At 35.9% G+C, this 23,245-nt stretch overlaps 1 protein-coding gene across 1 annotated transcript in view; it reads right to left on the reverse strand.

Annotated features, from left to right (window-relative positions):
- FMN2 (formin 2) overlaps positions 1-23,245 on the reverse strand; it is a 162,700-nt gene that overhangs the window by 13,591 nt on the left and 125,864 nt on the right. The window contains exons 16-17 of the mRNA XM_050893860.1: positions 20,868-20,919; positions 5,004-5,153 (exon numbers count right to left, since the gene is read on the reverse strand). Coding sequence (XP_050749817.1) covers positions 5,004-5,153; positions 20,868-20,919 — 202 coding nt within the window. The remainder of the gene's footprint in view (positions 1-5,003; positions 5,154-20,867; positions 20,920-23,245) is intronic.

The following is a 23,245-nucleotide window of genomic DNA, read 5'->3' on the forward strand; positions in this document are numbered from 1 at the left end:
TTTACCTTATGTACACACTTACAGGGCATCTGTGTCTGTCCCTTTCTCTCTCTCTCTTCCCCCCACCCCAAGAAATACAACTTACTTTCCCCTGTTTAAGTAAATCTTTGCAAGGTTGCACAGGCCCTCTGGAACAGCAAACAATCTGAAGAAATGGAAACGTGTCCAGAGCTGGAGTGGACAAACGAGTGTCAGTACCTCACTTGTACCCAGAGAAAGGGAAGGTGGAACTGTGGCCCTGCAAACATGTTTCTGCCTTATTATTGACCTGTTTCTAGTAAGATCTGAACTGGCATCTAAGGCCTAATGATATGGATATTAACCTTAAGAACATGAAAGTTCTTAAAGGACTGACTGCTTTTTTTTACTGTAATGAGCCAGGATGTATTTCATGGCTGTAAAGAAAAGATGAAGTTGTAGTCCTAAAGATGGATCATTGCTGTCCACACCAATATGAGCTTTTCTGACAAATAATTGTATTTTTAGCTACCAAGGATTCGCAAATTCCGTATTTGATTGCCATACCAAGCAGTTGCTTAGGTTTTTTTTTTCCCTTTTCTTTTTTTTTTTTTTTTTTTTTTTTTTTAAATTGATCATAACTTTTCAAGACTTCCCTCTGTAGGGTTATATTAGGTGTTGCCTCATGAGCTCTTTTATCTTTTCATTCCTAGGACAGGCTATCTTTTCCTGGTTCCTAGGAAAGCAGTAGGGTCTGGGCAACAGTTCTGTAGGCTTTTGCTGGATGTTAAGAAAAATTAAAATACTTCTTGCTCTCACAGAAGTGCTAGACTGGAATAGTGCACTTAACATAGAATATCTCTATCTCAGAAATATAAAGAAACCATGGTGGGGGTGAAATAAAGGCAGAGATTAATGAGAAAAGAGTTAATATATTTATAAGTCAGTTTGTATGAGACACTTGCTCTCACTACAGGAGAAAAAAAAGCATTTGAAGATTGGTGGTGTGATCCCCTACGAGTTTTCCTAAGAGGGTGAGACTTTTGCATAGCTGCCACTGCAGCTGTGCATTATCTGACAATATGTATTCAGAGAGCAACATGCATCTCAGGGTATGCAGCAACTGAAATACATGTATAGGTAATGAGGATGATGAACAGGAAGCTTGCAAGGTTCAAAATCGTATTTTTTTTTCAAACAACATTGAAAAAGTATTAGGGACAATATGTCAGATCTTCTTGGCTTTCTTTCTGATCACATGTGAAGTGCAAGCTATACTGACAGATACCTTTCAAGAATTTTCAAAATACGAATGCAAAGCATAGACTACCAGTGACACATTAAATATGTAATGAAAGGACAATGATAACAACAACATTTAAAAACTCAAAACGTGCCCCATTAAGTTTGGTTGTGGTTTTCCTTTTGTTTTCTTTTTTTAAAGTTGCTTAATCAGAAAGAAGTTATATTACTTTGAAAATTTTCACTTAAAAGGATACATCTTTAGGATAGATATAGCATCAGAAATTTCAACCTCCACAAAATATTTTTAAGAACTTTATAAATAACCCAGATAACAATTTCTATTGGAATGCTCCAGTTAGCCTTGACTGCAGTGTGACCACAAAAAAATAGTACTGTTCAGAAAACCTTTTGGCAGACCTATGCTTTCACTGTAATTTTCAGGTGCATTTTTCTTTTTATTGCTACTGTATTTAACAGTTTATCATGCATAATTTTCTCTACAGCTGGTATTTTCCAGTTCTGCTTTATTTCAAGTGAGAAAACGGAGTGAAAGCAGTAGAAAACTTCAGAAAAATTAATTTGTTTTTAACCTTGCACCATTTTTCTTCCTTTTTTTTTTTTCTTCATCTTCTTGTAAGGAAATACAAAGTCTGACACTTCAATGTTTCTCTTTTGCATATAAATGCCTGGCAAACCAATATACAAGGTGAAATGCTAAGTGAAAAGTGTTTAAAATAAGAACTGGCTGACTGCTTTCTTTGAAACATACACTTTTAATCTATCAGTAACAAAAAGTAGTACCACCTTAGGAAATACCATCTATGAAAAGCCTTTGTGTAAATTATTGTAAAACCATGTGACTCATATTTGCAGAGACTAAATAAGGTACAGCCTCTATTAACAGTCCATATGGAGACTGGGATATAAAATATTCTAGAAACATTGCCCACAGCATAAAAGTTTATTGAACTAAAGACTAAAGTGGAGGGAGAAGAGGTAAAAAAAAACCAAAACCAACCAGTGGGTGAGAAAGATAGATGATCAAACTAAAAAAGAAAAGGAAATGAAGTTAAACATTTTATAAATAATTATAATAATTAAAGTATGCTTCATGAGGTAGCAACCTGGTAAATAATTCACCAAAGGTGGCACAGTGCAATATTTTAAAAAGAAAAGTCTTACCATATCTGTCACTTGATTTTGCCGCCAATGAAAAACTACAGAAAGTTACTTTGGCCATTAATGTTCTAGCCTGCTCTCCAACTTTAGCAGCAGAAAAACTTTCAAGAACATCAACTAAAGAGGAAAATCTAGTTTCTTGAAATAATAATTTTTATTTCGGTGGCAATAGGCAGATTTCAGATTTCTGTCACCTATCGATCTGTCGATCTAGGCTGAGATTTTGAAAACCATCATGTTGTACATTCTTACACCTTTTGGCAACACTTATTTTTCCATCAAGATCTTTCTCCTTTGACTTCTCAATACCAAGACACCTTCACATCACAGCATCTTGTCTTTCACTAAGAACAGTGGAAATGCAAAATCAAGAAAAAAAGTCTAAAGGACAACTTCAGATATCAGGTTGAACAATGATCGGAGGCAAAATATTTTCCGCATAAAGGCTTTGATAAGACAGTTGTTTTACCAAAGAAGATTCTTCGTTTTCAGGAAAATAGTTTTTCTTACTTGGAAAATTGTTACTCTTACTTTGCCAATTTGGCCAAAATATTTTAATTCCTAAAAGGCAATGAAGAGATCTTGACTTTGCCAGACCTGAAACAGCACCGTGCAAAACTTTTCTGAGAGGTGAGCACAAACCAAGACATCAAAGGTTTCCAAAGTCTAAACCCTGCCTCAGCTGAACAAACAAAATCTATAGAGAGGAAGATTTAAACTTAGTCAGTAAAAATTAAAATTCAAACCAAAAATCTATCTGTGATTTTCAGGCTGGATCATTTTCAGTCTTAATCTCAATGACTTCCTGGGCTGCAGTTACACAGTCCTGTCTGTCCCCCTGGGAAAGTCTCCTTCATCCCATCAGCTCTGAGTCTGGGTTTGGGTCTCTTTGCTGTTATTCCTAGGGATCTCCCAGTTTCCTTTCCCGCTGCAGGCCCTTTCTCACTGTCCTTTCCCTTCCCTGTCACATCCTGCACCTAGAGCCATTTTGTAGGTTATACATGTTCAGTTCCTTTCAGGCTAAAAACACCCTTGCCCTAGAAGGGACCAGCTGGCAGCCACTTTTTTTCTCTGCTGCTTCAACACGTCCTCTTAGCATACACATACATTGAACTGAAAGAGAATTAAATTATTGTATCGCAATCCCATTCTTCTCTTAAGCTTTAGATCTGTAAGAAAAATAGGAGGAAGAGGTTTTGTGCTTATTTAGTTAATGTTTTTTAAAGAAAAATATTTTGTAGCAAGAACCCTCTGGAGGATTTTTGTTTGGTTGGTTTTAGAAAAATAGCCTAGTATTTTGGAAATGAAAGGACATTTTTCTTAAATCCTGTTCTGTAAAAAATACAAGAGTAAATTAACCTGTATTAAGTTGGCAGCTAAATCTCTGCATAGGAAACCAAAGATAGTATTTAACTGTCAAGTCAATTCCAAAGAGATATACTTAATTACATAAAATTAAGTCAGACAGTCAGTAAAATGAAATAGATCCCTGGAGAGCTGCTGTACTGTGCTAACATTTGCACCACATTCTTGCAATTGGAGCAGAATCCAGTTTTCTTAACTGTGAAACTGCTCATTCCAAAATGTATCCACTTACACTAAACATATATGGTATACACGACATTGATCATATTGGTGCCTAAGGAAAGTTTTCAATAACTTCCTAAACCAGTAATCTGACGTCTGTGACAAATACATGGGGTGAGTACTCTTGAAAAAGAGGCCTGTTCTTGTCAATTTACCAAAAAATAGACTGATATCAATCATTTAACGAACATAAAGCTTCAATCCTGTTGATGTTAAGACTCAGAAGTAGCTTCATTATCTGTATACCAAGGTCACTCAAGTTGCTAACAGATGTAGGATTATACAACAGTGTTTACAGTTTTCATGTTTGTATTTGTTTAATTTGTCCTTGTAAGGCATTTATTACTTTTTAAACAACTGATTAATTCTTGGCATAATTTTTATAAACAAAGGGTGACCACAATGCAATATCTGCATGCAGATGAAAGTAAACTTCACAGCTCTTCCAATACATGGACCAGAGAGTATGGCTAATTTTTCAAAACTACTGTCTCATTTCTTTATATGATATATACTACATGTGCTCATGTCCATGGGCTGTGATTTGCAACATGGTTCAGTCTGAGTCTTTTCGTAACGCAGGGTCAATTGGCATTTTCCTTCTGTCTTCCTGCTTCCCTTCCTTTTTCCCAACTTCATTGGACAAGTATTTACAATATGTCATGTCTTGATGCCTTGACTTGTTTTCACTAAATATGCTAATGAAAAATATTTACTCAACTTTCAGACCTGAAACAAGTCTCCCATTCCTTGCATTCATAGTGGCATGGCAGTTATGTGCTCTGCCAAAAATGTTGTTCAGGTAATGGACCCAAAAAACTTTAGCACAAATTGATATTAATGTCCTATTCAAAAATTATGATGATTTTGGGGGGTTGGAAATCTGCTTTAAAAAAAAAAAAAAAAAAGAATGAGAAAACTCCAAAAGGCGTTCAATAGGTTGTGTGCTAATGAAGTGAGGCAGACTGGTTTCTGTGCGATTGCTCCCAATAACATTCTCTGAGAAAAGCTTTTGAACAAACAAACATATGTACCTTTCTTGAAGAATAAGTTTGTTTTCCTTCTTCCAGAAGTCTTTGAAGTCAGAACTGAATTCATGCCAAATACTGAAGAAAGAATGTGGGGACACCTCTTTCTCTCCCATTTTTGGTTTCATACAGAAATAGGCTGCAGTTTCCAAAAAGCTGTCAAAGAAAGCAAAAATGGCAAAGGTTTCAGTACCCACTGATGCAATTTTTTTTTTCTTGCTTAACACTGACAATAGTATTTAATTATTCTTGGTAGCAGATCTAAAATAAAAGAATATAAAAACATAACAGTTCTGAGCTCTTTGTATACAGATAGATACACAATATAAGATGATTCTTCAGCAAAGTTGGGATCTGGCATTTATCATAGGTTCTGTTTTTGACCAAAGTATTTTCCATTTCAAAAGCTAAAATGAACGCACTGTCCACAGCCCTGCAAATCCAGACATCCACACCTGCCCATATACTGCTTTTTCTGTTGTGTTTAAAGCTGTTTTCAAAACATAGAGTCAAAGCCTATAAAGGACTGTAAACAAAGTTCTTCAAGTTCTGTTAGATCTATACTACGACACAATAGGGTAGATAGCTTAGGGTGAAGCCTACATAGAAATGTTAAAACTCAAGCCTGCTGTGTACTAAACAAGAAATGAGCAACAGAAAACTGGGCGAGGAGCAACTGTGCTAGAAAACAGGTGCCCGTCATGACTCTACCAGAACGATCCGACAACCCCTTCTGAGCACAGCAAAAGTAAAGTAGCATATTAAACACAAAAGCTACACCTCAAGTAAGAACTGCTGCTGAAATGCAAAGGTCATATTTCCAACACTGAGTGAGGACTGGGACTGCAATTAAATTTAACAAATTTCCAAGTTTGAATTGCTTCTATTTTATTTCAAATTTTAAAATATGTAGGAATGTTATAGCTATGGAAGCTACGGAAGAATTCTTTCAAAAATGAATTGCTTGATTAACTATTATTCCATTTTATTTTTTGACTTAATGTTTTGTAAACTCTGGAGCTTTTAAGAACACTTTTCTCATCTGAAGCTCAACAGGGACGCCTCTGGAGAATTGGTTATTTTATGAAAAATTCTATGGAAAGCTTTCTCTTGAAATATAATTGTAGATGCTTTTCTCACTGATCTATTACTACTCATCGACTCCTATGATAATTTTCTATGAAACACACATCACAGTTATAATCACTTTAATTATGGAAAAAAATGCAATTCCAGTTAAATGGATGGAAATGTCATTTCAGTCACAGAAGTTGCATCTTCATTCATGGACTATTGTAACTGGAGATAGAGTGCTTTGATAGTTGTTATAATTTAAAGTATTTAATAGTGACAATAATATACAAAGATTCAACCATGCAGAAGGGTCAGTCTCACATAGTCTCTGTGAAACTGTTTGTCCTAGTTCTCAGAAGTCAATACTCCATTTGTTTTCCCCAACAGGAAAAGTAAATGTCTACATAAATTATCCTATTTCTGAAAAAAAAAAAGCCTACAGCTTAAAAATTTAACATCAGTTTACCAATCAAATTCTACACACTTTTTCTCTCAATTTGTAATTCATTTTTCCACCTGCTGAAGAAAAATTAAGCTGTTGAGCAACAAAGATGCAGCATTGATACTCAAATGCCACCTTACCTGAGTGTACCAATTCTTCAGCTCTCTCAGCCTACCATGGCACTCTGTTCTTTAAGTCAGCACTTGGTTAATAAATAGAATGTCTTTTTTGTGGCTGGGTTTTGTTGTGTTTTTTCAAATTATTTATAGATGAGTGATACTACTGATTAAACTAAAATACTCCCTTTTACTTACCTATTTACATTTTTCCCACCGTTTGATACTGGGGAAAATATCTATCATCTATCCTGTGGTCCTACAAAATCACTCAAAAAGAATATCCCTGACATTTGTCAGTCAGCTGTACTATATTTTAAAGTTTTTGCCTACTTTCACATATTTTTAACTTTTTGCAAGACTGCAAACATCAGGGAGATCTTTTGGTTTTCCTCCCAGCCCCTTCCCCCAGACTTACAGCTCTGGAGCTGGCTAGTGGCAAAGTCATATAAAAGGCTCATTTGATTTTTCAGAATGAACTGGCAACATTTTTGAAGGAACATGAGGAATACAGGACAAGAGAGAAATCTGGAGGCACCAGCTGAGTCAATGGCTTATTTTTAAGGAAGCTCTTTGAATGAAGGCAATTAATGATTTACAGAACATAGAAAGATCAGAAGTTCAAATAAGAAGCCTTGTTCTGAGAAACATGTCTTCAAATCATTCTGCAAATGACAATAATGTGAACAGAATTTGCCAGTGAATGGCCATCCTAAGCAATGCTTTTAAATTTGAGGTAACGAGCTAGAATTCCCTCACAGGAAAACATGCCAAGAAACAGGAAGCCAAGATAAAGTGAAATTCATACTGTACAGGAGAATGCTCAAAAAAAATTGATAAACAGCACTAACATTTATTGGAGATGCAAAGGTTTCCATTACTCTTCAATTATTCCAACTATCCTCTGGGAGTAGGAGGAGCTAGCCAATGTTTTTTTTCTCTGGTGACTGAAAATCTCCCTGAGGACCACTTGTATAACCAATAAAACCTTACACATGCATACAGCTCTGTCTAACAGCTATAACTTAATTTCTAGGTTTATATAGAGAAGAGAAATGCTCAACCAGGTTGCTTGCCTCCCTGGCAGTTACTTTGGGAGGTAAGGGAAATAAGCTGTTTGTGAAATGTGAAACAGCAGCAGCGTAGCAGGTTGTCATTGTTAATACATCATACCTTTCTAATGCCTGGTAACAATGCACAAGACATCAGCTGCAACACAGTAAGACTTCAAGGCACAAACCTCCATGAATCAAATATTTTTTCTATATATGCAGATCAAACAGTCAAGACAGTCACTATATTTTTTCCAACCACAGAGGTCTACCCTTATTTAGCAGTTAACTCTCAGAGTACATTTAGAAGGCATATGGCAACCTGCTTGCTATACATTTGATGCTGTCATTTTTGTAGTACAAACAAAGTGGCATAATTCACACAGGAAAGACAAAGCAAATAAAGTGAATCCAAATGCATCAAATAATAAAACATGCACAGCAATAAATCCTCTATATTACCACGCTCTTTAAATATCTGATTTGGAAATGTTTACCTGTGTCAAACTAGACATATCTCAAAGCTGATTCCAGGAGGGGACATGCATTTTAAATACAAAGAGAAATTTGGATGACATCTCCATAACCCCAAGACTAGATATTATGCTTTCAGACTTCAGCCAGGCAGCAAATACCTTTTCTCTGGTGCTTTTCAGTGGGGCAGCCCATTCAAATTTTCTTGTTGATCCTTCAGCAGATTTTGAAACAAAACATCTGCAAATACCATTGATACTGTTCCTGACTATATGTGCAGGCACACAGACATTTTGAATCAAATAATGGACTAGAGTTCAGAAGGCTTTTGTTCCTGTACCCAAATTAATTTCTGCATCATAAAACCTTAGGAAACTCATCTGACCTCTCTGGATTTCATTTCACCTATCTGTAAAACGGAACGTATATTACCAAACAGGTATTGCAAAGCTTGTTTAGAGTCCATTTCTCAAGTGAAAAGGTTCTTACTTTTCCATACTCTTAGCAAGTGTCTTAAAAGAAAAGAATGTGCATTAAAGAAGAGATAGCAGTCATGGAAGAGGGAAGGAAGGGCATGCGAGTTATTTTCAGGGATTAAAAGAGGTAAAGGAGGTCACTGGCTTTGCTTCAAACAGCCTGACTTTTCAAGCATGATTAAAAATAAGGCAGTGATGTTCACACCACTGTCTTATGCCGACATGGCAAATGCCAGAATTCTTTAAACAGATTTCAGACTGGGTTTCATATCCCTCATGCTGGCTCTGAAGGAGAATTAAATAACATTAACTCTCTCAAAACAATGGAAGAGTTGCTCATCCCTGACAAGTAAGGAAGGAAATAAGATCAAGAAAGATGGTTAGTTCCTTTTCTCATCTTCTAATTTCCTTGGTTCAAGTGTTTGTGTAATTCCAAAAAATCACTGCAGACGGAGATGACTGAACTCACTGCTTACTCAAATGTGGAAATTTGATGAATGAATCACTGGACTTTTCTGTGTCCTCCCTTATGTACAACTATGAGACTATGTAAATGATTTTTCTATTTGGAGGGAAGGAAGGAATGGAAGTAGGTCAAGCAAAAGGAGAGGGAGAGGAGATAGAGCAGCTGGCAACTCCAAAAATACTTCTTTTGCTAAAAAAAAAAAAAAAAAAAAAAAAAAAAAAAAAAGCAGTAAGGAGACAAATCAACAATACTAAGCAATGGACATCTCAGCATCATTTGATCAGTCTTCCATGACCAAAACAATAGCAAAGTAACCATAGGTACAGACATGCCCTGGCTGACCTTTCTGAGGAAGGGTGAACACACGCACAAACACACATGCATCTGGTTTCCCCATACAGCAAACTAAATCACCTGCAAGAGTAAAGATTTGTTTCAATGTGGATTTGAAAGCAGAAAAAATGTTTCTACAATTCTGCAAGAGAGATTCTGTACTGTTTAACAGATTATGTATTTTGGTTGATGTTCGAACCTGGATATTCTTGACTACTTGGGTTTGGCTTTATAAATTGTTAAGCATCATTTATGTACATTTGAGATTAAGAACAGGTAGTCTTAGTGGTGGTACTGTGTTAGATTTGTGAAGCAGTTGTGTTTCAGAAGCAGTTCTGAGTCAGGCAGGAGCTGCTAAGGTACATTTTAGTTTGATTAAAGTCACAAGTAAAATTTATAACTAAGCATAGTCTACCAAAAGAAAGAAGGTAACAAGGGGAGAAAAGGCTATATATGCCTCTTACTACTTTAAATCTGACATGAGTTATATTTAAAGCCAAACTGAGTTGGCAGGCATATAAGCCTGTTCAGAGTGTTGATCCTGAATTGATGACTACATAGGGAAGATGAGTACAGTATATAGGTAACAGTACTTGCTTCCTGGAAAAGCTAATCATATGAATTGTCATATTAATTGTTTTGTTTTATAAAGAGGAAAAGGCTTTGTATGTATTTTCTCTGTTTTCTCAACATCTGAAAGCATTAACAAGAGTTAGTCTTACGACAGAATACCAAGCAGTTCAACAGTCACACAAAATTATATAAAACAAAACAGAACCAGGATCCTGGTTACTGAGATAGCACAAGACTGTGAGGAAACTTAATATGCACAGCATCCTAAGAAGCCTCTCATTTTCTATTGACATATTTTCTTGAGGGTCCTCTCTGCACTGTACCTTTACATCACTTTCTTCACTTTTTTTAATTTTTTTAAAGTATCATTGCCTCTCAGTGCTGTCCCATGTCCTGCATAATTAGAAGTGAGAAAATATAAAAATAAATGTAGGTTCATTCAAAATATCTAGTACCTAAATGTTGGTAAGAAATTTCTTGGGGTCCTTTTTTTTTCTCCCCCTTTTTTAAGGAAGAAAAGTATCCTTATATTAAAAAGAAAGTTGAGATAATATGCCAGCTTAAGTCAGCTGACAGAATCATTAATCTCTTCTTTCATTTGCCAATTTATATTGTGTAACTATGGATTTTGTAATATTGTTCCTTAGAAAACAAAGGTCTCAAGAGATTTTTCCTTTCCTCTAAAAAAAACCTGCCAAACATTTGCAATATTTTGAATCCTAAGACATGTCCCTCATCTCTAGTCCCTTGCCTCCTATAAATTCATATTAAACAGAAAAGTATTTTATTGCTCCAACTAGATGAAAATTAACAGCTTCAACAACAACAAAATAATCCCTCTACCTTTGAGGTACCATTTTTTCCCCATAGCAAAAGCCCAACAGAAAGCATCCAATGTGAAGAACAGGAAATTATGTTTTGACAGGCCAGTCTGCCTTGTTCATGAGAATTTTGAACCCCCCCATACTAGGAATGCTTTACAGCTTTAATATTCATCAACAATGGTCAATATTATCAGTTGTACACATTGATTAGTAACACAAATGAACAATTTACTTACATATTTTATACTTTATGCTGTACACTGAAGGCAGCAGACCCAGTAACTGAAGCAGAGCATATGCTGTGACATAGATTGTTAAATTCAATAGGTATTACGAATATAACCTTGCACTTAAATGTTTTAGGAAAACTAAAATTTTTAGAGCACTGATGAACTCATGGAGTTAGCAATGAGTAAAACCTTCACATATCAGATTGCCATTTCAACCTCAGTTCGAACTGTTATTCCAGGTCCTTATATTTACATCATTCAATGGGTGGGTATTTCTTTAGTCCTGTCTTTCGGGAACAAAGTCTCTCGTAACAGGGGTAGCAAAGTAGCAAAATAATATGGCCATAACTAATTTAAATTATAGTTTTGTTGGAAGGGGAATTTGAGCACTGAGATTTTCACAATCTGTTTATTTTAGAAATTAATTTTATCAGGTCCAGATTAAGGTATATCAGTTGGGCATGATGAAGAAATTTGCCAAATCACTTCTCGTTGCTTATGTCTTCTGGAAACATTAGGTTATCAGGGATCACAGTTAACACTACATCTTAAAAGTATTCTTCAAGATTTTCCTTCTCTGGTTTTATTATTTATTTTTTCTTCCTATTTTTATTCTCATTCTTCTCTAAAACACTAGGCTACAACCCGGTCTCTCTATATGTTTGGTTTTGGTTTGGGTTTTTTTTTGCATTGCTCTGAAGTAAGCAAATGCTCCGCTGACGTAACAATGCCATCTTTTATCCAAGGTGGCGTAGGATTAGGTGCTAAATTATGTCACAAGCAGGATGGAGCTATCTTGGCAGACAGAACTTTTCTGATGACAAAGAAAATACAGTGTTTAAAAAGCCATTCTGCACAGTCTGAGTCAGCCTCCAGCCATTTGAAAATCAAAGGTCAGGAAATGTAGGTTAGAGGTATTTTTGCTACTTTCACTATATCATGTACAAAGTATTTGTCAGCCACAGCTCACTCAGTAATTGGGGTTTATGTGAACCCAAAGTCTGTTATGCATATTTAAAGGTTATGTGTCTGTTCAAGAATATTTTTCAGATTAAAATATGAATTAATACATTATAAACAGAGCTAACCTTGGCTTCTTTTTTGTCTCTGACAATTGTATTCTAACAAGCCACTCAGAGAAAAAAGCAAACATATCTTAGCATGATTCTTCTAACGCATTTTTAATTTGCATGTGCTTTCTCCTGTCATTTTAAAATGACACTTTTAAACAGGTTCAAACTTTCTCTCAAAAACTTGGCTTGACGTATTTACAGTTCCCTAGATGCATTGGTGTTAGCTGCAACCCACTGTAATCTGCATACTTTGCAAGAACGTGTAGGTTCTCTTTCTCAGAGTTTAATGCTTTTAATTTTATGTTAGTGTGGATATCATGCCCATGCATGCCAGCTAAGCTGTTACATAGAAACATGGATAGCTCTGTGCTAAACTGGGCATGTACAATATGAGCACGCGTAAAACAACATCATGTAATTGTGTGCACTAGAAAGTCAGGCCCAGTAACATATCCAAGAGAAAACTATTTTTCTCTCTTAGAAAGACTAACATATGAGCTTCAAACATATTAAATAACCCGTGGCCAGTTGAACTTGAAGAAATAATAAGGTGCCAGTAGACAAAAAATACAGTGATAGAATGAGTTTCAACAGCAGTGATCTGACACACAAGCTGCCAGCCTCAGTGCTGTAAGAAACAGCTCAATGCCTCATGTTAAAGCCCAACTTGTCTCCAGATGTTTCTATTAACACACCTCATCTTCACTGTCTAGTGCAATGGAGGCTGCCTGAGCAATCATTATTACTGAAAGAGGTTATAATTACATATGGAGGTAGTGTAACCGTCGTGTACTAAATATTGTGTTAAAAGTTTTATTCTGTTTTTTCAATTTATTGATGTCAACCTCAGCCTTGTAATCTGCCTGCTCCCATGGTATGGCTCACTTTTATAACTGAAATTCATGCAGGGTCAAGGTCAGAGTTATCTAACAAAATAAGAAGTAATTTGCCTTAAATCTAGAGCAGATTATTTAGATATCTAGACAGAAACCACACAGATGCTTTACCAGATTTCATGTACATATAATATTAACCCACGCTCTAAGAATATAATCCAGCATAGAATAAATTTTATACATGTGCATTTACAAAAACACATTCTAAAAATAACAAGTGAAATGAATCTAGAGGTCTGATTGGGAGTATTGTCATGTGCTCTTTCTGTTTTGGTGCTCAAGTCAAACTTAGGTTTCAGTTTCTATTCTTTGAAAATTATAGAATAAAAATGCTCTGAAACACTCGGGTATCATAGAACCTCCTAGCATTTTAAATGTTTTGTGATGCAGTTTCATCTTAACTCTTCGGGGTTGCTCTGAAGAGCGTTCTTACTTAATTCAATGTACAGGAGTTCTCTCCTTAACATGCATGAACACAGGATTCCCTAATATCATCAAAAGCCAGCACAACTATGAATGGAAGAAATCCAGCCTTTGGAGAAGACAGAAATGTTGACAGGGGCTTTCATATTCTTAAAGTAATTTACAACAAAATCTCATGAAAGTAAATTGAAAGACTTCAGAATTTGGATTGATGAAGTGTCAGATTGAAAAGGTCTTTACATGCATTTTTCAAACATTAGGCATTTATGATAGAACTCCCAACTTATCCCGATACATTCTCTTCATAGTAGTAACAGTATCTTTGTTTAGATGAGTAGAGAAAAATGGGTAGCATTTTCTATGAGGGTCAAGTTTAAATGAAAAGGTGGCAGCCATTGGAATTGATGGAAAAATTGTAATAAATAACCATGTCACTCTGGATATGGGAATCATCGATATTCACACATCCAAGCAAAGCTAAATAAACCATACTCCTTTGGCCCAAGAACACTCTCTCATGTCTGGAGGAGCTATTCCTATCCCTTCCAAGGATTACAGGAAGGCTTCATGGTGTTTCTAGTCTGGGGCGACCATTGCCCTAGTCGTTTTCTTTGGGGTGGAGAAGGAACTTTCACCTCCTCAACAGACTGATTAAGGTAGAACCATCTTTCAGGCAGAGGTTGAGAAAAGAAGTGAGTGCAAGTTATCCCATGAGATGCATTCATTTAAGACACAGTGCAGAAGGGATCTGGCTCACTAAAGCTGTTTCTGAATCTAGCTTGTTAAGGAAGACAAGAAACAAGGCAACAAGGCCGAGAAACAAACGGAGGAAGAGTAAAGAGGCAACACGTTTTTTCCTAGTCGCTTGATCTCCATATACGAGAAGCACAGTAGGGTTTCAGCAGTAGGCTGAGGCAAGCCATGTACTGTGGAGGGCCTGATGGCAGCCTTCTATCAGCTGGATGTTATTACAGAAGGAATGACATATATTGTACAAGTTATTACTGGATAGTTCCCAGATGAGTTAATGCAATTGTGACCAAATTAGACCACATCCCTGATGTTCTGCTTTTCTGTTTGCATATACATGACAACAGCAATATAATATAATAATCCTTAAAGTAAATCTTAAAATACAGCAAGGAAGAAAGCAACAACTGTAGTGGCAAATCAACATAAGAGAGTAAAAGCAGAAGTGTTATCCACATTTAAGTCACAGTCATTGCAAATACAAACACTATACTGTGAAGATCTTAGGAAACAATCTAACTAAACAGCTCAGGTAGACAATATGATGAAAGAAAAAACCTACTGAACATAATAAGAAGCTGATGCACAATGGAGAGGCACTGGAGCTAATCACATGCACACAAGCATTTTGCTTAGCTGTAACAGCTCAAGAGGAACATCTTGAATTTTTGAGGACTACTCAGTGAAACCACCTGCTGGGCATAAACTGGAGGTAAAAACAATGTGCCACATTTAAAGATTTTAATTTCTGTATTTTCTTCATTAATGTTATTAGCTACATGATTCTTCTCTCAGTTTTTTTTTAATCCTGAATTTAATGCTATAGCATTAGTTTTGGGTATGATCAGACCCCAGTTATTTTAACTATATTGTTATCGGGGTGTTACTTAGCTGTATTGTTATCAACGTTACTTAGCTGTGTAACTGTATTTGCACCTTAAACTAATATCTTCTATCTCTTACTGTAAGATCTAAGAATAGGTCCTCTACATAAACTGTAGAATAAATTGCATAAAGATGAGTTTACTTTGCAGAATATTAGATCTCTGAATTACACCCGTCTGTTAAAAGTTATATTACCATTTGTTCATACTAGCACTGAATACCATTAAATGCAAACTAATTTAAAACCAATAAAATAAAATTAGTTTTGTTAAGCAAGCAGCGCAACATCTTTAAAAGAAAAGATAATGCTCTTACAGACAAAAATCAATTGTGTATATGGTTAAGGACTTGCAGTCATTTGGCAAATATTTTCAGAAAAGGACAAAGGCTTCATCTTTCAGGGAAAGATCAATTACCCATATTTCAGAAGAGACTTTCTGACATAACTAAACTGCCAGCTAAGTTTCCATTACTGCATATTTACAGGCCCTGATATTTTGTCAGAGACAGGATACTAAACTAGAATGATCCAATCTGTTTAACAGTCTGTAAGCTGCTTCTATACACATTTCCTTTGCTCACCAAGTATTTACTTTTTGCTGATGCAACTAATGTATACCTACAGTCTGAAATGTATTACCATGAGCAATTCAAGTCTGCATGCTGAAAGCCACACAGCGAGAAGAGAGACCTAACAGTAAAGGAACCAACAAAGGATGAATGGCCAAAGAGTAGTGAAAGATGGAGTCCAACAGCATATTCTTGCCTTTCAGTTAAAAGTGTTGTGCTGGGTTTTTTTTCAAACTGCATACCTCTCTCCATTCTGAGCTTTTCACCACTTTATTTCAATCATTAACTCAATTTTCACTTTAACTTTACAGTTCACTTTTGGAAACAATCCAAACCATTGTGTGGAGGGTAGCGAGGCGGGAGGAACATTTACTGTTTTAAAGGATTACCAGACTTAGGTGCTACATTTCTAGGTGTTGCTTTTCAGCAGTGCCATTGTACCATACTGTCTGCTATTTCTCTAAGTGTCATCAACTTGTCAGCTCATAAGCAGGTGTAAAGCTTTGTTCCTCCCCAAGTCTCATGTTCAGTGAAGCCAATGGAAGTCTGTGAACAGTGTTGTGTCAGTACTTTTTTTGCAGGGAATTTAAAGATAAACATTTCTCTTCAAAATTAATGTCATTTGTTGCTACAGCAAAGAAAGCAACAACACATTGCTAAATGGATTATTAAAAGTCCTGAAAGCAGAAGAGGTGCCTGGGAGATTGCACTCAGGAAGCACTTAAAAGCCTAAAAATCACTGGAATGTGCAAGTAATGGGAGCATATTATAAAATAAACCAAATAAAAACTATCCTGACATGGGAAGATGAGTGTTCCATACCCAGCCACACACATCCTAAATTCCCCAGTTGATACTTATGTCAGAAGGCAGAAAGTCCTCTCTTTGACTTTTTATAAAACAAATATATATTCTCATAATGCATTGAGATTTACTAAAGAACAGATTAAATTCTCAGATTTGTTAAAATCAGTGATGTACACAAAGCCATGATAGTAAGCAGCATTTCTGTCTATCCAGCCCTCATTAGGCATCACAGCAGGAAAAACAGGCTGAACAGTTTCACCCCAAGTCAAGCCACCATTGTATAGGACTGTTGTCTTAGTGACCTACGTTATCACTTCAAGCAGGGTTATACTATCTGAAATATTAGAAATAAAAGGATCTGTAGTGTTCTTAAGAGATTCTGAGCATACATTGTCTCTTACATGAGTGCAGTATAAGTAAACATAAACCGAGCAATTTTCAGTGCTACTGCACTGAATTTAGAGTATGATGCTTTGTTGTTTGACTGAGAGAGAGCAGGAAGAATTGAAGATCATCTGACTGTGTCTCAGGTCTAAAACAAACATCTCCAGTTCAATTTGTGAATGATTCCCAAGGTGTTATTCCAAGAAGAGACGAATCATTGCAGGTAAAGGGGAAGAAAAAGAAAAAGATCATCTTAACTATTTCAGTGGAAGAGAGATCAGTGTTACAGTCTGGATTTAGTTTCTTCTAAAAAAAGACCCTAATCTGGAAGCCTTCCAAGGAGATCAGAACTCAATACTGGGTAAGGTATTATGAGAAAGTAATAAAGCTACATGCTATTCCTTCATAGCTATTCAGCTGAATAGAGGTAGAGGCAGAGAGATAGGACCTTCAGCTTCACTGAATGCTGTTTCTGGTAATTCTAGTCAGGTTGTTTAGCTGTTGCTTCTTCAGGAATGAAGTGCAAGAAGAGGAGTAACTAGCTAATTTCTGATTATAAACCAGCAAGATTATATTGCTGCTGTTGCTATTGCTTTTTATCCTAGCACGGTAAACAAGACATCAGCTATCATATTACTTTCGACAATAACTTTGATGCAATCTTGGTTCCTACTTGCTGTGGATACTGTGATCAAACTCTATATCGTTCTAAAATTGTATTAAGCATATCTGGAAACAATAGCGCTTCTAATTTTTTCTCCCTGCTTAAAGAAAATCACATCTTGAAAGATTAGAGATATTTAAAGCTAAGTAAATGAAAATGCAGAAAACAGAGAATGCATTTGTTGCTTGGTGGAAAGTGTGCTCTATCTCCCAGTTTTCAAAGATGCTAAATTTTAATCATAAAGTTGTTTAAATGTTTTATACAGCTGTGTGAATTGAGCATATAGCTTGGGATAGAGGACATAATCTAAAAAAAAAAAAAAGAAAAAAAAAAAAGAGGGCACCAAATTGTGGACTCCTAAAATATAGAAGCATCTCTTTCCCTCCTCCTCTCCCTCTCCTGTTTTACTTCTTTCCCTTCCCCCCAAACAGTGGTTTTTACTTTAACTTGTGAAGTATTTCACAGTTTCTCAAATATTTAGCAATGAGGATCTAATTGGAAAGTGCCAGGTTCTTTTTTATTACACTTTATCAATATTGTTAAGGGAATGATGTAATTGTTTGGGGTTTGGTGAAGACATTCCATGTCACTTCAGTGTTAATACCAGGCTGGAGCCTTCCTTGTCTGCCTGCGTAAGCTAGATAAACACAGACCTGTGTGCTTTCTTCTCATCTCAGGATACTTACTCAGAGAGATCTTGGAACATACGCCTATTGCGAGCTAAACATTTCACTTTTCATTTTATCCATGTGCCAGAAATCCATTCCTTGGATAAACACTTTACATACTGACACTCTTAAAGTCACTAAACACGATAAATAAAGAGAGAATACATCATTTCAAAACCGATTAAACATTTTCTCACTTGTGACAAATGAACAGCTATACACTGTATGGAGTCCCTAAAGGAGACATTCCATTTTCTTTGTCTTTATTTTGTGTGGAAGATTAACTTTCCATTCCAGCTCATCTATTGCACAATTGAGCTTTTCTAAAATACACATTGCTGCATTTTCCCCAAATCATTATTCATTTTAGAAACATTTTTGTTGTTATTGCTGCAAAAGCTTTTCTTTTAGACTTTTTTATTTTTATGGAGATATCAGCTTTAATATTTTGTGCCCAAACTAACAAAAAAACAAGAAAAAAAAAAAGAAAATCTGTAGTTTTTACTGAAACCTAAAGAAATGCTATCATGGGGTAGACCTGAACTTATACACGGGCCTAAGTTATCCACTTCAAAAAAGAAAATCCAAGCACATTAATCACATTAATTTTGCTCCATCTAATCCATCACTTTTCCTTGCGCTATCTGCTTGTCTCATCTTCCTGTGCATTGCTGTTCTACCTATGATTAGCCAAATGTAACTAATCTTTTATTTAGCTTTTTAAGCGCTCATCTTCTTTTTCACTGACCCCCTGCCAAAAAAGATCCCAAGCATTTTATTTCTAAGTCCAACTAAAGATCTTAGTGAAATAAATACACATAATACTAAAACTATACCATGAAGCTGTCTTCAATATTTTAACAAATACCACTAATCTGATTAAGAATTTCAGTGGGAAGGTGGAAGGAAGAAAGAGAAATGTAGCCTAGATAACAGTAAAAAATAACTTTGCCCTGATGTTGTCCTAGCATAATTCCCCGTGTTCCACAAAAGATTTTGCATGTGATGTTATTCTTGCTAGATATTCACAGTAAAGAGGAACAATGAAGCTGAATTTTCTTCTTTGACAAACTACTGTGTAAAAGGAGCTGCTACACTCAACATAGGCAGAGAAGAAAGAATTAGGACAAGTCAGAAGGAGCAGACCAAGCTGAATGAGAATCCAGGGAGCAGTCAGGGAAAAAAATAAGAATGGAGAGTGAATTAGATACCAGGAGACAGTGACAAGTCACAAGATTTCTGAACAGATTGCAGATTCCTCTTGTCCTTAGATATCTGTCAACTTTGGACATGTAGTCTAAGCCATTTTCCACAGAAGAATCAGTTTCCTTAAAAGAGCAGAGATCACAAAAATCTCTTCTCCTAACAGCAGTTTCTTCTCTCAAAGTTTCATTGTGAAGGAGATTTTTAAGGATAAGAATTATGTAACTCAGCAGTTAAACAAACCTAAGAAATGTCAGGAATGCCTTTCATATACTTGAGCAAGAGGTATGATACTAAGCCAAAGCAATACTCCCTTTGCTCCATTTTTTCCATCATGATCCCGCATCACCAATGTAACACTCAAGGACCTACCATCTCCTTACAAGTAATGAGGGAGCTTCTTGTGGCAGAGGAACATCCACTCTCCCCTTGGCTTCCTTTTCAGGTACTATCTTTAGTACACGGCCCAAGAGAATAGAGAGAAAATGTGGTGCTGTACAAGGAAAGATGTCAACTGCACTGTGGCATTATAGCAGGTAGCAAATTTGGGCATTGGGGCCATAGAATGGCTAACAAACCATAGTAAAAACTAGAACCTTTTATAGTGGTATATTTTCCTGGAATCCTATTGAAAGACTTCCCAGCTCTGGGAAAACATAATGAATATATCAATTAGCATACGTTCAGTGGCAGTTGTATCTAGTACAAAAAGAAGATGCTATTTTTAGTGAAAGAAAAACAAACGCAGAACGTCAGTTTCACTAAATTTGGACTATAAATAGTGTATGCCATATTTTGGTCTTTTGCTGGGACAGATAAAAATCTGTCCCATTTAAACACTGCTTCTGGAGAACTTCTGGAGAACACTGCCAAAAAATCAGAAGAAACCACAAGTTGTGCAATGCAGTGAAGTTCCCAATTTTGAAAACTCTCTCAACTGCACACATCTGTAATGAAATTTAATGAAGTACTTTGCTTTTTGCCATAAAAAACTATTTGAATATCTATTAACAATTCTACAAAGGAAGTCACATTTAATTATACATATCGTTAGTATATTAAAAAACAGATTCCCATTCTTTATTTTAAAGCAGACATTTTATAAGCACGGGAAGTGGTACCTAATGAATAATAGTTGTCTGGGGGAATGCTACGTGTCTGTCAAATCACCACGATTCTGGTGTAGTATGAACAGTTTTCTCTCAGTCCAAACGGCATATTCTGAATTTATTTTTACATAAGGTACATGCATTTTCTGAAAGACAGGAGTCATGTGCAATATTTCTCTAAAGGTAGGCTGCGTGTGTATATTCCTTCAATTTTTTTCCTAATTGTCAAATTAAAATTAACAATGAATAAATATCACTTAGTTTTCCGAGTGTGTTTCTTTCACTATTCAAAAATACGATAATGCTGGCTACCAATACAGAAACTTCCTCCAAAACATATTTTTCAAAGAAAGGTTTTACTGCATTGTTCTTTCTTACCTTTTATGTGCTTCTGTCAGTGACTTCTCTTCATTTTCTTGGTCTATTTTAGCTGTAAAAATACAATCAAAGAATTAGCTACAAGGTGAAAGATAAAGATGTTGTTTCAGGATAACGTTCATTGTAAATATGTCATGTATAAAATGTATAGAAACCACCTGAGGATATACTCATGTACATCAATTCTGAAAGAAAAAAAACAACCCCGCACCCCCCCAAACCACACAAACAAAACTACCTTAATTTTTATATCCCTATTAAAAAAAAAAAAATCCAAAAATCACAAAAAAAACTCAAAGCAAGTTTTGAAAACTAAAAAAAAAAAAAAAAAAAAAAAATCTTGCAGTAATATAAACAACCAAGTCATGAAAGTGACTTAAAAACAGATCTTAAAGAATGATTCTGAAAACTTAACAAATATGGGAACTGGTCTACCAAGAGGAGGAAAAACTGAGTGAAGAGCAGGAAGGATTCAGCCTTATAGTTTTTCTAAAAGTTGTTTGGTAGTTACAAATGTAAGTTCTCTTCCCTCTCCCTGCACTCACCATCTCCTTGTACACACATCTCCCTGTACTTCCAGTGAAGTACTAGAGCCATAGTGGGCCCATATTGAAAACATGACTGTTTTTATATGAAGGAAATTATCATTTGGTGATCATGTGAAGGAAATTAAAAATATGAAACTGTCATTGCCACACATTGGTGAACAAATGGTCTATTTTCCATGTGTTCTCCCATATTTTATTTTGTACCCATTTCACTTAACTTAGGTGGGTATTCTGATACACAAGATCTACAAGAATATGCATATTAACTTAGGCATCACCAATGTGCAAAGCGATAGTACAAACTGCTCTGTGCATGTGTGCTTAGGTGATATTTATACTCATATAGTCATTCAGGCAGCACAAGTTAAATCCCATTTAAGATCTGCACACTTCAGCCAAAAGTTTTTAGTTTGGAACTTGATTCCCTGTTTCAGTCTGGTGGACTACTGGCCTGCTAATTTGCAAGGAGAATTTTAGGATTCCAAAGAGCCAGTGGATTTTGGGACATGAAGAGGCTCTGAACTGTCCTGGAAACAAATGTCAATGGTACAAAATTCATATAGAAATCTAAAAAAGAAGAATAAACCTTTAAGGTATTTTTCATTCCACTTTCCCTACATAGCTCTACAACAATAATTCGTTAAAATTATTTGTCTACATTGTAGACACACCGCCTTTGAAAAAGGAAATTCTGATTTTAAATTTGGCAAAAATGAGAAAGGCAATGGAATTTGGGAACAAAGATAACCACTACTTTTCTGTTACAATGTTTCAATCAACAGCACTCTACAAACATACACTAACACTAAAATAGACATGTGAAATCAGTAGCAAAGATACACAAATGGAGTTTCCCTATTTTTCCCCCAGTCAGAACAAGGATCAGAGCTATGTCTGATGCTGCAAATGCTTTTTATTAGTAGTAATGTAATCTGCTGAGTAGGGTGAGCAGTGCCTGGATGTTTGCAGCAGCAAACATGGTATTTAGTAATCATTACTTGAAGACTTGGGCTCCATCATTGTTTTGCTGAAAGTGAAAAAAATCCCAGCAAACCACAGAAAACTTGAGGGAGAGCTGGGTAAATGTTCTCAAGTAAATTCAAGAGCACGTGAAGCCTGCCTGATTACAGGTTTCAATACCAACTTGAAACTCGGCCCAGATTCTTCAAAAGGTTTGTGAGGGCTCACAACCCTTTTGAGTGAACTTGGGCCCAGTGTTGAGTGAATCTGGGCTGCCTTAAGAGTTTTTCTTGAAAGCCTTGCCTTGCTTTGGATATGAAACCAGGTGAAACCTGGCAGCTTTGACAGAATTTCATTAATATTTCTTTTCTCTTCATACTTCAATCCTGAAAGTCAAGGTATGACTTGTAAAACCAGATGGTGCAAGAGAGAACAAACTGCACACAAACTCCCTGGATGAAGGGAGATCCAATATCTAATTCTGCATTAACATTTTCACTAAGTATCTGCGGATACAACTTTTAAAATAAATAATTCTATCACTGAAAAATGTAATTTGGACTCCTCTCAGTTAAGCAATGCTTGGAAATGGAGACTAGCATGTTCCAGCCTAGGACAGTCTTTTAGTACATACATCATATTCGCAGGATATAACTCTTTTTATAATTTCCAGGATTGATGGGATATTACATCATCTGAGCTGTCTAGTTTGGGGTTTTTTCTTCCTTATTTCAACTATTATGCACATGCTTACAAACAATTATTTACCCACCAACAATGGAGCAAATACTCCACAATTTACTTTTTGAAAGAGTGCAAGCACAACATATTATAGTAGGCTTATCAAAGCATGTTAGAATGTCCCCATTC

Source organism: Gymnogyps californianus, chromosome 3, assembly GCF_018139145.2.
Source record: "Gymnogyps californianus isolate 813 chromosome 3, ASM1813914v2, whole genome shotgun sequence".
In the NCBI taxonomy this organism is placed as follows: domain Eukaryota; kingdom Metazoa; phylum Chordata; class Aves; order Accipitriformes; family Cathartidae; genus Gymnogyps; species Gymnogyps californianus.